The sequence below is a fragment of the Sarcophilus harrisii genome, chromosome 3, assembly GCF_902635505.1.
Source record: "Sarcophilus harrisii chromosome 3, mSarHar1.11, whole genome shotgun sequence".
Classification (NCBI taxonomy): domain Eukaryota; kingdom Metazoa; phylum Chordata; class Mammalia; order Dasyuromorphia; family Dasyuridae; genus Sarcophilus; species Sarcophilus harrisii.
The window spans coordinates 81,490,390-81,506,082 of record NC_045428.1 but is presented as its reverse complement, the minus strand read 5'-3'; the positions used below and the strand labels follow the sequence as shown (position 1 = coordinate 81,506,082).

The 15,693-nt window shown below is 37.1% G+C and overlaps 1 protein-coding gene across 1 annotated transcript in view; it reads right to left on the bottom strand.

Moving 5' to 3' along the window:
* Positions 1-15,409, bottom strand: part of SUMO1 (small ubiquitin like modifier 1) — a 45,491-nt gene extending 30,082 nt beyond the window's left edge. Inside the window, exon 1 of the mRNA XM_031958319.1 lies at positions 15,272-15,409. Coding sequence (XP_031814179.1) covers positions 15,272-15,283 — 12 coding nt within the window. The 5' untranslated portion in view covers positions 15,284-15,409. The remainder of the gene's footprint in view (positions 1-15,271) is intronic.
* Positions 15,410-15,693: the final 284 nt, after the last annotated feature.

The window sequence follows — 15,693 nt, the reverse complement described above, 5'->3', positions numbered from 1 at the left end:
CTTCATCCTTTACAACAGATTTATATTTAGTAGACAGTATAAAAAACTTTGTTTTTAATTTTAAAAAAAAGTGATTATTAACGAACTTGAGCCCTTTTACAATTCACTATTACCACTACAAAAGTTCCATCACTGAAAAGACAATGCAAAGCAATTATACAGCATTGTCAATTACACAATTTGGCAATAACAGTAAGGTTTTATACTATAGTGCCATATGGAAGATATAATCCTTTTTGTTGATTATTTTGAAAAGCATTTGACTCAGCAGAACAAAACATAGCCTTAACAGTTTCAAAGTGTCTCCTATGGAAAAGTTATGATAATACAAGCTTCCATGAAAAGCACTTTGTTCAATGATCCTCTGATTTTTACCATCAAGTAAAGCAAAAACCAGAGAAATGTATGTTCATCAAAGATATTCATCACTTCAATGGCAGAAGAGTTCAGTGAGTGGGAAAATGAAGAATGAGGTGAGTCAAGATGGGAGAAGAGCAAGAAGCATTACTCCAAGTTCTTCCTCATTCCCATAACTCATCCAAATAGATCTAGAAAACATAGCAGACCAACCCTGACAGGGAAGTCCAAGTCAGTGAGTCACTTTTCTATCCCCAGTTTGTATAGAGCAATACCCAGAGAGGTCTGTGGAGACTGAAAATAAAGTCTGGCTACAAGAGTCCCATGCAGAGCATTCCAGCACAAGGGAGAGACTATGCACTCTGGCAAAAGAAATCCCAAACTCACTGCAGGTCATCAAGACGAGTAATTATGGGGCAATTCTGTTATCTACAATCCAGTGGGTTATGTATACAGTCAGACTGAGGAGGGAATCCACACCCAAAAGGGAAGAGCAGTGGCAGGCCCTACTCTGTCTAGTAAGAAAAGCAAATTCAAAAACAAAAAGCAGCTATGTGACTTGGACTCCCAAAGCCACAGTGTCTCAGTACCAACTTCTAGAAGCCTGAAGTCTGCAAAAGAATAACCAAGACAGGAATCTAAACATAAGTTTATAGTTCTGGTACATCAAATAGGACTTAGATTTAGCAGCAGCCTGATGTTAAAGAGACTAAACCCAGAACAGGAGCTTGGGGTGAGATGGGGGTAGTGACCAAAATCTACCCTGAATCAAATCATTTGGAGAGTGCAGAAAGCTTGTGGGTCATGCTCAAGCTGTGCCTTGAGATTCTAGAATGGCACAAGACTCATTATCCAAGAAAGGAGCATAAGGTCTTGCTCAGTACTTCCCTCCAGAAATAAACAAAGCCCAGCCCTAACAAGGTCAAAGTCAGGAAGTAGCCTAGACAAATGAAGAAATAAAAAAAGAATCTCACCATAAAAATTCCACCATATTATGGTGACAGATACTCAGGTCAGAAAGCCCAGTAGAAAAGAACAACTCCAAAACAACTTCAAGCAATGCCTCTGAGCAATGTCTTTTGGGCATAAATTCAACTGCAAATCTTAGAAATGATTTCTTAAGAACATTTAATAGTGTTTCTAATAAAGGAAATGAAATTGCTAAAGGAAAAAAAATCAGAAAAGAAATGAAAGCTATAGAAAAAGAATTGGAAAGGAAATTAATAGGCGGGCATAAGAGGTATACAACATTGTCCAAGAGCAAACTCTCTGAAAATTACAGTGTACTAAATAGAAGCCAATGACTTTCATGTAACAACAAAAAACATAAAAATAAAGTCAAACAACTGAAGTAGTAGTATAAAATGTAAGGAAAGGGTAAATGAACTACCTTTTCTCCATAAGCCAAATCTACTACTCAGCACCTATTTTTGTATATTAAAAATATAAAAATATATAAAATAAAAATCGATCTTGGCTCACAAGATACATAAAAACAAACAGTTAGATTTGGTATAGAGACCATGATTTACTGACCTCGCCCCCTGATATAAGTATTTCATAACAAAAACAGACTTTGAAAACAGATTACAAAGAAAAAAAAGTAAGAATCATTGGACCAATGAAAGTCATGAATGAAAAAGACCTCTAAACATCTTATTTTAAGAAATCTAAGAAAAAAAAAACTGCATAAATGTCTTAGAACCAAAGGAGAAGCAGTAAAAACAGGAAGAATCCATCAGTGACTTTCTGAAAGAAATCCTCAAATGAAAAACTTCCAGGAACATTATATTCAAAGTCCAGAACTTCCAAATCAAAGAAAAAATACCATAAGCAACCAGGGGTGGAGGTAGAGGGGTGCAGAGGAAGAATTCAAGTACCAAGAAGTCACAACAAAGATCAAATATAACTTGATCTATATGTAATCCACTATAAAGAAAAAAATAATTTGGAATATCATATTCCAGAAGATAAAAGATATAGTTTTAAAAATAGCTCATAGTTAAAAAAATAAATTGCTCAGTAAAACAAAGAGTTATGATAATACATTGGAGGTGGGGGTGGAGGACCCTTTAATAAAACAAAAAACTCCCTAATTTTCTGACAAAAAGACCAGGTAAGGAAATCTAGAAGTTCAGAGAAGTTAAAAGAAACATAAAAATGTAAACAAGGAACGAACAATGATGAAAGAATAAACAAGGATAAACCAATTACATTGGAGATGATGCAGTGTCTCCTCTGAACCCTTTCATAAAAGGTCACAGAGAAAATCTAATAAGATGGAAAGACTTCTGAGGGCTTCTGTTATGTCTTAATGATTTTAAGAGAACAACAGAAATGGAAGGGGAGTAAATTGAGGGCAGAGGAAGACTGTGATATGAAGGAAATGGCAGGAAAAATATTTCACATAATCAGTGTTATTGTTTGTCCTTCATTCTCAAAGACGACCAGGACACCAGGAAAGTGAACACCATGACCTGCAAGTGAATTGGATTTCAGTGAGAGGGCTGTGCAAGGTCACCTACCTCACTTTTCCCTCCAGAGCCATCTGAATCCAGTGGCCAGATTAGTCAAGAGGACTGGAGATGGTCTGGATGCAATGGGAGACCTGGGTCTTTTTAAGCTCAAGACTATGTTAGTCTGACTGAGGCTGCAACCCATTCAGTGATTAAGGCTGGGTAGCAACTGAGGGAAAAAAATCTCCACTTTTACCCTAATAAATTAATCAATAAGAAAGAATTTATAGTAACTAAATAACATGAACGATCCCTCTTATTATTTGTCATAATATATCTTTACTTCTCCAACCTCTGAAGCATATTTGGGACAAGCTAAAATGAGTTTGTGATATTTCTTTTGCTTATGGTCAGTCTCATGAACAATGTCAGGTGAGATGACCCAAATGTTCTAGGATGTTTCTTAATGTCTTTGGGCAAATGCTTTTTCCAAAAAGAACCATCCTCTCATTTAACTGCAACTTCCTAGTGTCTTTTTTTTTTTTTAATCACAAGATGTAATACTGATGTGATTCAATTATCCCAATGACATTTCAATTTAGTAGTCAAAAGCAAAAGATTACACACCCAGAGTACCAATTCCTAGATTACCCTGCCCCTTTTTCATCTATTTCACCAACATCACAATAGAAGATGGGAGTATCATAAGAGGGGGTCAAACATATCTACATTCAAATACCATTCCTTTTTCTCCCTTTCCCAGCTCACTTTGCTTCATTAGCATTTTTTCTTAAACTTGATCTTTAGAAACAATCAATTGCTTTCTTACAGTCCCCAAACAGTGGTTAAGCACTGTATAACAATTAACAAAACAAAGTCCCTCTCAGGCCTTTATTCAATCATATAGTAGAAATAGATGTAGTAGAAATCTATTGGACTGGGACCCAGAAGACCAGGATTCCAGTCCCAGTTTCACTTCTATCTTGAGATATAGAGACGTAATATGTGTATTGGTGGGGTGGGGTGGATGTGGGGTGTGTGTGATTTTAAACTCTCTAAATATCACTTTCTTCATCCATAAAATGATCTCAAGTCCCATTCAGCTCTAAATCTAGGCCTATGGATCCTTCTATCTCTTTATGATCTTTTCTTTTCTTAAGGTAGATATTCCACAGACTTTATGTTTGCTTATTTTCCCTCCTCCTCCCTTTTCATTTTCATATCTTCAATTAGCAAATCTATGCTTAAGACTGCTAATTCTGTAAATAGAACTTCAATAGTACAGCTTTGACTCACATTATTTTTCCTGAACATTCTAACACCTCAAACTTACCATTTATAAAATCAAATCTATCTTTTCCTAAAAGCTTACTTTTACCAACTTTTTTGCATTATTACTTGTTGGAAGACTCACTACTGTACTTGAAGAATCTCAGAAAATCAAATAACAAACTAGTAAAACAATAAACAACTTGAGCAAAGATGCTGAATATAAAATAAACTCACAAATTATCAGCATTACTGTATGTTACCAATGAATTCCAGCAGCAAGGCATAGAAAAAGAAATTACATTTAAAATAACTTCGGACAATATAAATACTTGGGAGTCTGCCTGCCAACACAAACTCGGGAATTACATGAACACAATTACAAAACATTTTTCACACAAAGATCGATCAAAACAATTGGAGAAATACTAACTGCTGAAGGGTAGGTTGAGTCAATATAATAAAAACGTCATCTATCAAAATAAATCTACTTATTCAGTGCCATACCAATCAAGCTGCCAAGAAATTACTTTACAGAGCTAGAAAAAAAAAATTCATCTGGAAGAACAAGAGAGCAAGAATTTCAAGGGAATTTCAGTGGGGGAAAAAAAATAGAAGCAAAGGAAGGTGGCCTACCTGTACTAGATCTAAAACTGTATTATAAAGGGGCATCAAAACCATTTGGTACTGGCTAATAAAGATAGTGGGTCAGTGGTATAAGTTAGGTTTCATAAGGCACAATAATTAGTGACTACAGTAATCTAATGTTTGATAAACCCAGAGACTCCGACTTCTGGAATAAGAAGTCGCTATCTGACAAAAATTGCTGAGGAAACTAGAAAACAGTATGGCAGAAACTGCCATATGGTACTAGTAATGGTACTGACCAATATCTCACACTCCATACCAAAATAAAGCTAAAAATGGGTTCATGATTTAGACATAGTGATACTATAAGCAGACTAGAAGAGATCTTTGAAATTAGAGAGGAATTTGTGATCCAACAAGAAATGGAGAACATTATGAAATGCAAAATGGATAACTTTGATTACATTAAATTTAAAAAGCTTTTACACAAACAAAACTAATGCAGCCCAGATTAGAAGGGAAGCAAAAAGTTGGAGAAAAAAATTGTACAGTCAGTTTTTCTGATCAAGGCCTCATTTCTAAAATACATAGAGAATCGATTCAAATTTACAATACAGGCCATTCCCCAATTGATAAAATGGTCAAAGGACATGAACAATTTTCAAATGAAGAAATTAAAGTCACTTCTAATCATATGAAAAAATGTTCTAAAAATCAGTATTGATTAAGAGAAATGCAAATGAAGACAACTCTAAGGTACTATTTCACACCACTCAGATTGGCTAAGAAGATAGGAAAAGATGATGATAAATGTTGGAGAGGATGTGGGAAAACTGGGACACTAAACATTGTTGGTAGAGTTGTGAAATGATCCAACCATTCTGGAGAGCAATTTGATCCAACAGTGACTCCACTGATCCTGTATCTCAGATCATAAAAAAGGGGAAAAGGAAACCACATGTGCAAAAATGCTTGTATCAGCCCTTTTTGCAGGGGTAAGGAACTGGAAACTGAGTGGATGACCATTAGTTGGAGAATGGCTGAATAAGTTATGGTATATGAGTGTTATGGAATATTCTTGTTCTATAAGAAATGATCAGCAGTGCATTGTTGGTGGAGTTGTGAACAAATCCAACCATTTTGGAGAGTAGTTTGGAACTATGCTCAAAAAGTTATCAAACTGTGCATACCCTTTGATCCATCAGTGTTACTATTGGGCTTATATCCCAAAGAGGTTATAAAGAAGGGAAAGGGACCTGTATGTGCACGAATGTTTGTGGCAGCTCTTTTTGAAGTGGCTAGAAACTGGAAACTGAATGGATGTCCATCAGTTGGAGAATGGCTGAATAAATTGTGGTATATGAATACTATGGAATATTATTGTTCTGTAAGAAATGACCAACAGAATAATTTCAGAAAGGCCTGGAGAGACTTACACGAACTGATGATGAGTGAAATGAGCAGAACCAGGAGATCATTATATACTTCAATAACAATATGATGACCAGTTCTGATGGACCTGGCCAACCTCAGCAATGAGATCAACCAAATCATTTCCAATGGAACATTAATGAACTGAACCAGCTACGCTCAGAGAAAGAACTCTGGGAGATGGCTAAAAACCATTACATTGAATTCCCAATCCCTATATCTATGCCCACCTGCATTTTTGATTTCCTTCACAAGCTAATTGTACAATATTTCAAAATCTGATTCTTTCTGTACAGCAAAATAACGTTTTGGTCATGTATACTTATTGTGTATCTAATTTACATTTTAATGTATTTAACATCTACTCGTCATCCTGCCATCTAGGGGAGGGGGTGGGGGGTAAGAGGTGAAAAATTGGAACAAGAGGTTTGGCAATTGTTAATGCTGTAAAGTTACCCCATGCATATGACCTGTAAATAAAAGGCTATTAAATTAAAAAAAAAAAAAGAAAAGAAAAGAAAAGAAATGATCAACAGGATGATTTCATTAGAACCTGGAAAGGCTAAGTAAAGTGAGTAGAACCAAGAGAACAAGATTATACAAGAAGTTTATATGATAATCAACTGGATTGGACTTGGCTCTTTTTAACAATGAAGTGACTCAAGACAATTCCAACAGATGTGATGGAAAGAGCCATCTGCATCCAGAAAGAGCTATGGAGGCTGAATGTGGATCACAGCACAGTATTTTCACCTTTTTTTGTTGCATTTGCTTTTTGTTTGCAGCTTTCTTTTTTTCCTAATTTTTTTTTCTTTTATTCTGATTTTTTTGTGTAGCATGATGAATATGGAAATATGTTTAGAAATCAGATTGTGCTGTCTTGAGGAGGGGGGAAGAAGGGAGAAAAATATGAAACACAAGGTTTCATAAAAGTGATTGTTGAAAACTACCTTAGCATGTATTTAGAAAAATGAAATATTATTTTTAAAAAGAGATGGGTAAAGGTCTTAATTTTCATAAAAGTGAAGATAGTATTATTTTGTAATGTTTAATAGTTCAGAAGTCCAAAGTAAATGAATGGAAATTTTAAAAAAAAACTTTACTTGATAAGAGCAATATTGTGGATAATAAATGAAATACTATTTTTAAAAAGAGATGGGTAAAGGTCTTAATTTTCATAAAAGTGAAGACAGTATTATTTTGTAATGTTTAATAGTTCATTAGTCCAAAGTAAATGAATGGAAATTTAAAAAAAAAACTTTACTTGATAAGAGCAATATTGTGGATAATAAATGAAATACTATTTTTAAAAAGAGATGGGTAACGGTCTTAATTTTCATAAAAGTGAAGATAGTATTATTTTGTAATGTTTAATAGTTCAGAAGTCCAAAGTAAATGAATGGAAATTTAAAAAAAAAACTTTACTTGATAAGAGCAATATTGTGGATAATCAATTGTGAATAATTTTGCTATTCTCAGTAATACAATGATCCAAGACTACTCTGAAGGACTTCTAATGAAAAATGCTATCAAAGAAGGAACTTCATTCAGTCTGAATATGGATTGAAGCTTCCTTTTTTTCTAAACTTTATTTTTCTTGAGGGTTTTTTTTTTTTGGGGGGGGGAGATCTATATTTTCTTTCACAATATAATTTTTATGGAAATGTTTGAAAATACTTCATATGTGCCTTCTCAATGGGGAAGAAGAAAGAGAATCTGGAACTCAAAGTTTTAAAAACAAATGTTAAAAACTGTTTTACATGTAACAGAAAAAAATTTAAAAAAGAATCAGAGAACATTATAGAATGCATAATGGATAATTTTGATTTCATTAAATGAAAAAGTTTTTCCAAAAACAAAACCAATGTAACAAAACATTTTTCACACAAACATCTAAACTGGAGAAATGTTAATTGCTACTGGACAGATTGAGTCAATATGATAAAAATCACAATCCTACCTAAATTTATCTTGCTATTCAGTGCCATACCAATCAAACTATCAAAAAATTATTTTATAGAGCTAGAAAAAAAATAAGATTCATCTGGAAGAACAAAGGATCAATAATATCAAGGGAATTAGTTGGGGAGGAGAGGAGAGTGGGAATAAAGGTAGCTAGATCTCAACCTGCATTACAAAACTGTAACCATCAAAACAATCCAGTATTGATTAAAAGAAAAAAGACTGATAAAAGATAAAAATACTTTTATTTTTTATCACATAATACATAGTAGTAATGACCTTAGTACCATCCAAACTTTTGGGAGAAGAACTCACCATTTGACAAAAACTGCTGGGAAGCATTTACCTAGTTTCTGTAGGTATATACCAACATCTTACATCCCATGATAAAATAAGGTCAAAATGGGTATGACTTAAATTTAAGAGGTTATATTATAAGCAAATTAGGGGAGCATGGAATCTGCTCTATGGAAAGGGGAAGAATTTATGATCAAACAAGAAAAAGAGAACATAAGATGTTAAATGGTAATTCTGATTATATTAAATTAAAAAGATTCTGCACAAATAAAATCAATGCAGCCAAGATTAGAAGGAAGGCAGAAAACTGGGGAGAAGGAGAATTTTATGGCAAGTTTCTCTAATAAAAGCCTTATTTATCAACTATATAGAGAAAAAAGTCATTTATAAGAATACAAGTTATTGCCCAATTGATAGTGAAAGGATACTGCTGCTGTTGTTTGTCCTTCATTCTCAAAGAGAACCACAACATCAAAAGAATTTGTGAATTGGATTTAAGAAATCCAGGACTGGGCAGTCACTAACCTTATTCTCTTCTCCATAGCCATCTGGGTCCAGCAGCAAGATACACCAGCATTGTTGCTTTTGTCCTTGATTCTCAAAGAGGACCAAGACATTAGGGAGGTGATGCCATGACATGCAAGTGAACTGGATTAAGTTAAGATCTTTTTAATAATTAAATTTTTCTCCCAATTACATGTAAAAACAATTTTTAATAGTGAAAGTGAAGAATGGCTGAAAAGATATGATATATAATTGTAATGTGCTATAAGAAATTATGAAGGAGATGGTTTCAGAAAAACCTAGGAAAACTTACTTGAACTGATGAAGTGAAGTAAACAGAAGCAGGAGATCCCTGTAGCAGTTATAGCAACACTGTACAATGATCAACTATGAATGAATTAGCTATTCTCAACAATACAAACATTGAAATATGCTCTATCTCCAAAGAAAGAACTGATGGAAGCTGAATGAAGATAAAGCTGTACTAAATTTTTTTACTTTTATACTTTCTATGGGCTTTTTGGAGAGGGGAATAGGAAGGGAGCCCTGTGTTTTATTTTATAGCATATTTAATATGGAAATGTTTTGCATGACTAAACATGCCTATATCAAATTGCTTGCTATCTCAACGAGGGAAAAGTAGGGAGGAAAAGAATTCAGAATTCAAAATTTTTAAAAATGAATATTAAAAATTGTTTTTACATGCAATTGGGAAAAAAAATTTAACTATTAAAAAAAAAAAAGTACCACCATTTACTTAGTCTTTCATCTTGGAAATCTTTCATTCTTCCCCTTCTATATAGAATCAGTTGTCCTATAAATTTCACTTCATATTGTCCTTCATGTATGCCTCATTTTCTTCCTTTTTTTACTACCATCATCCCAGTCTAGACTTTATTGTCACTTATCTAGACCAAGGATTGGAAATTTAAAGCTAAGTCTAGATACTGGGTCCAATAGAGCTAAGAATGGTTTTTACATTTTTGAGTACAATTAGATTTTATTTTAAAACCTAAAAATTATTCTTAGCTACTTGCAAGGGATACCTGACCTAGTTTTACTGCCAAATATATTCTTAATATTACTGCCAAATTAATCTTTATGCATCGATCTGTTTATATCACTTCTATTCAAAGCCATCTTCAATAGCTTACTTCTGCCTATTAATTAAACACCACAGTATTAGATTCAAGAGCCTCCACCTTACTTTACCGCTTTATCTCATGAAATCCACTCTTTAGTCAAGTCCAACTATACTATTTGGCAATCACTTCATACTTCTGCATATGCCTTGGTAGCACTGTCTTTGCTCATACTATTTATATTCTCTATGCCTTTCCATTCTCCCTTCCCTATCCCTCTTCCGGTTAACTCTCTCCAAGCCTACTGAATCCCTATCCTCCTTTAAAATCCAATTAAAATGCCTTTCACCCAAGTTGTTAATTACTTTTCATCATCTACTCTGTACCCCTCTATCTTGCATTTATATATTAGGCATATGTATACATGTCATATTCCAGTATTAAACTCATTCTACACTAGGGGCATTCACTGTTTGTTGAATGAATAAGGAAGAGGTATTTTGGCCAAGTCAACAGACCTTGCTTCCTTCAGCTGGTTTCCACAGCTTCCAGAACTAGAAAAACAACCTAACATCAGTTCTTCCAATTACAAACAAAAGAAGTACCCAAAGGCACCAATATTATTAGTACATACCTCTTAGGCAACTAGGTGGCACAGGGAAGAGAAATGTCAGGCTTGGAAATTAGCACTCATCTTCATGTGTTCAAATTCAGCTTCAGATACTTACTAGCTGTGTGACCCTGGACAAATCCCTTAACACTGTTTGCCTTAGTTTCTCATCTGTAAAATGAGCTGGAAGAAGGAGGAAATGCAAAACCACTCCAGTATCTTTACCAAGAAAATCTCAAATGGGGTCACCAAGTGTTGGACACAACTGAAACAAATGAACAACAACACATCTCTTAAAATTAAATATAAAATTATCCAAAGTAATAGTAATTATACAGTAAATAAAGCTGAAATACCCAGTAAAAGAATGAAGAATCATTAAGTGAATTAAGAAGCATTATTTAGGCAAGCACTGTGCTAAATTCTGGAGATAACCAAAGCAAAAAAGACAGTTCTGCTATCAAGGAACTCATTGTCTAATGAGGAAGACAAATATGAAAACTATGCAAATGACACTACATATAGGATAAATTAAAAGATTAACAATAGAGGAAAGGTACAAGTACTCAGGGGGAATCAAGACTTTCTTCAATAAAGTGGGATTTTAGCCCACTTTGCCCATGAGATGAGGAGGGAAAGAATTCCAGACATGGAAAATACTAAGAGTAAGAATTGTTCAACAAACGCCAAGGTCAGTGTCATTAAGATGACACTTTGTTGTGGAAGAGAAAAGGTAGGAGGGGACAAAAACCAAAAAGAGGCCAGATTATGAAGGGAAATGAAAACTAAACAGAGAATATTTCATTTCATCTCATCCTGGAGCTAACAGGGAGCCACTAGAATTTACTAAATGGTGGAGTCACATGGTCTAACCTTGTACCTTAGAAGATCAATTTGACAGCTGAATAGAGGATAGACTGGAATGAGAATGACATAAGGCAGGGAAATCAATCAGAAGGCTAATGCAGTTATCCTAATTTGGTCAAGTATTATATATTTAAATAACTAAATTTAAATTAAATTAAATTAAATTAAAGAAATTTTAAATTAAATTAAATTAACGAAAAGATACTTAAAAGTATCATAAAAGTTCCCATTGAATCATGAGGCCTATGCCTGCTGCTTCATTTCTTTCCAGGTACCCTCCCTATTTCATTACTGAAAAAGAAGTTAATAAAAATAACAATAATTGACACTAAATAGCATTTTTAAGTTCACTAAGCACTCTACATGTTATTTCATTTGAGCTGAGGTATGAATACTGCACCTGGCAAAAGAGGAGATTTAAACTCCTTTATGTCTTAGGTCTCCTATATGAACTATTCACCTTTCTCTTATATTCATGATAAAAAAAAAATGACCTCTATATTCAGGTTCAGAAATGCTATTAACTACTACTTTAACTAGAGGTTTCTTCAGACTGGCTTGTAATTACGATCTGCAGCTTCCAAGAGCAACAACTATTAAGTCTCTTCATGCAGGAAAAAATATAAAAAATTTACCTTGCCCCAAATGAAGCCTACATATAGACATACATACATACATATACATATAAACACATATACACACATATACATATAAGATAAGGATTTTGAGTTCAACAATGTACTTTTTTCAATATTATCTTAACTATATGCTCAAGTCACAGCTAAATTCTAATATATGTGTTTTTATACATAGGAAACACAAGTGGTAAATTTTCATTTGCAAATAAGTTCACCATACTCATTCCAAATTCAAGCTAGTGCTAATAAGATTAGTAGCCTAAATAATTATTAGACAGCTATAAAAAACATTAGAGAGAATATTAATATCCCAACAGAAAATACTGATTACATAATGTTCCTCAATCTTTTGTGGAGGAAAGAAATTTCATTTTTGGAAGATACATTAACTATATGTAAGTGAATTCTATAAAAATAGATTAAAATTAAGTGATATCCCACCCCAAAAGTAACTACTACAGGCAAAATTTCTGTATAACAAATTCCACCAGATATCTTTTTATTGTAATGTCATTCTGTTACAATGAATACATTGCTGGAAATCAGCAATACTGAAACAAAAACAGTTGATGTTGTGCCTCCTCTTTGTAATCCAACAGGAAAAGAAAATTAGGGATCTGAAGCTCTTAGGAAGTTGGGGATGTCCTCAAATCACTCTTGCCTCTTACCTTTCCTAGGATGCTAAGAAAGCATTGAAAAGAATCTTAGAAATTACAAAATCCAGAAGTCCTCTTTTTACAGATAAAGAAATAAAAGGCCCACTTCAATGTATTGTTTTGCTTTAATGCAGGCCTTCCGTTGGCTTTTGAGAGGTTCAATGTTTAATAGACAGAAAAATGTCTGGGAGACAATCTCTGTTCTCATTTGAGCCTCTATGGACTTAAACCTCCTAATTTATGATCCTGTGTTTGGGGTGGGGGAATGGAATGGTTAAAACAGCACAGAAAATCAATGAGACAATGGCTCTTCCAAACCAGTTCCCCAGAAAGCATTTTTTTCCCAGTGATTATCTAATAATCATTTGGAAATCCCTAAATTCACTATATGGGGTCCTATTACTTATTTAAAAAAAAAAAAAAACTTTAACCCAAAAGCAAGTAATTTGTTTCAAAAGTTTAACCTCTCATTTTTTAAAGGCAAAAATTTAAGAATTGGTTTTTGGTTTTGGTGATATGGCTGATGATCTGAGAGGTCCCTAAAAAAAGATGCCTTTCCAACAGAATTTAACGTAGAATTTTTGATCAAATACTGTGCATGATAATTAACAAATTAAATGACATTGTACTTGAAAATTTAGAACTCAATCTTGCATTTAAATCCTCTAAGGTTTTGTTTTTACCATTTTTTAATATCAAGTCTTTCATCTTAATAAATGATAACTGATGAAGATGATTCAAATTCCCAAGCTAAAATTTCCAATTTACCTTCTTAGCTTTTAAGGAATTATCCCTATTTCATAAGTCTTGCCTACTTTATTCTGGAACCAAGATATAGCAAATTTTGTTTTCTCAAATAATTTCTTTCTATTTTGAGACTGCAAAGGGGGGAGGAGGCTCGAGTACTATACCTATTATAAAACCTGAATTGAAATTAGCCTTAGGACTCCTTATCTCTAATCCTGGGCAAGTGACTTAAACGTGACAGTCTCAATTGTAAAATGAGGGACAATAATGGTACTTACCCACAGGGTTGTTTTGAGAATCAGATTTTGTAAATCCCCTAGCACACAGCAGGTGTTTAATAAATGTTTGCTTGCTTCCTTATAGATTTATTCATTCCCCCCAAAAATCCTTTTATATAAAAAATTTGCAATGTTTCCCAGGTACCACCTTAAACATCAAACAAAGGGCTGACGAAACATTTTACATGTATTCTCTAACTGGTAACTGAATAAACAATTTAACGAGTTATGTTATAATGATATTCGGATGCCACCTTGGGAATAGGCCTACTCATAGGCCGAGTATCACGCAGAACTAACATGAATAATAGCTCGTCTTTTCAACAAAAACACGTTTCCAAATGTCTCAATCTCCTAAAATCCGACGTGTTTACCTCAACGGCAATGCTGCACAGCACCGACAAACACACACACACGTGTTTAAGTTTACCACATTTAAAAATCCCATCCTGCCGTAGTGTTTTGAATCCAAAGAAAGAATTTTAGGCCTTTTTTCACATAAGCAAATTGGCTTTCTCCATCGGCCATGAATCGAAGACGTTGTGCATTAACAAGTGCACAGCCGACGAGCACAGGGCTAACTACGTAGGCTCCGACAAAGGGCCTTGCCGGCCCCAACGCCGGAATGCCTTTGCCCGGACTGGGATGGGCAGGGGGTCTCGCAGGACATAATGGCCTTCGGAAGCCCGCGGGAAGCTCCCCGCGTCGCCATCCTTTTGTTTTACTCGGGATGGACGCAAACATCAGTCATCACTAGGCCACTGCTGAGAATAAAGACTGCGATGGGCGAGCCGTGGGCTCGATCCCGGGAGAGGACGAGCCAATCCTAAGTAGCAGATAAAGTTCACGGAACCAGGGGAGCCGCTGCGGGCCCCATCCGCCCCATCCGCCCAGAAAAAATAGCGAAAGGAAAAGTGCGCGGCGCGGGGAGGCCGCGGGCCCGGCCTGTGGAGGGCCCAGTCGCCAGGCTGCAGCCGGCGCTGTCGGGCTCCCAGGCGACCTTGCAGCCCCCGCACCCCTCGCGTGCCCAGCATCTGCGGGGCGATCCGCGCCTGGGCTGCCCCCACCCCCACCCCGAGGCCCAGCGGCCGCCGCAGCGAGCTCCCGCTCCCGTTATATAAGCGGGGCCTAAGTTCCCGCGGCCGCCGCCAAGCGGGATGGGCCCTGCGGAGCCCGGCCGCTCCCCGGGGGCCTTGGCCAGGGCGGCGGGCACGGCTACGGGGCCGGGTGACACCTGGCCCGCGGGGCGGCGACCCGAGATGCGTCGGGCGCCCCCGGGGTACGAGCAAGCGCACGGCCTCGGTGCACTGGCGACGAGGCTGGGGCCTCGGGAGGCCGAGCCCTGGACGTTTGAGAGCCCGACGCCAGCCCTGGCTCGCTGCTCGCCCCGCGCCCGCCGCCCCCTCCCCTGTCTCCTGTGCCCTCTCCTCCCCGCCCCCATCCCGGCCCCAGCCGACGGGCCCGCGGGACCGCGAGGTCGCGGGCCCCGAGCCCGACTCCCCGCCGAGCCGGGATCCTAAGCTGCCTACCTGGTCAGACATGGCGACGAGTACTTCTCCCCGGGGGTCTCGGCGCGATACCGGCCTCGGAAAGGCGAGAATCACTCTCCCGGGCTCCGCAAGCTGTCTCTCTCTTCCCCACAGCACAACACCGCGGCCGCAGGGACTTCCGATGCGCCTGACGTCACTTCCGTTCCCCGCCCAGAAAAGGAGCGAAGCTTTAGAGGGGGCGGCAGGAGAAGCGGGAAGAGGGGCTGGGTGTGGGGGGAGTGTCCCGGTCCGACCCCGCGGAGGAGCCGGGGTGAGGTCAGGCCGGGCCTAATCGCCTGGGCCCCGTCCCTCCTGGGGCTTAGGCCGGAAGACTGTGTCGAAGCCTGACCCCAGGGGGCACGTCGTGACCGCCCATTCGGGGCTGGGTGAATAAATAGACTCGCGCTTATAGCGAGAACCCA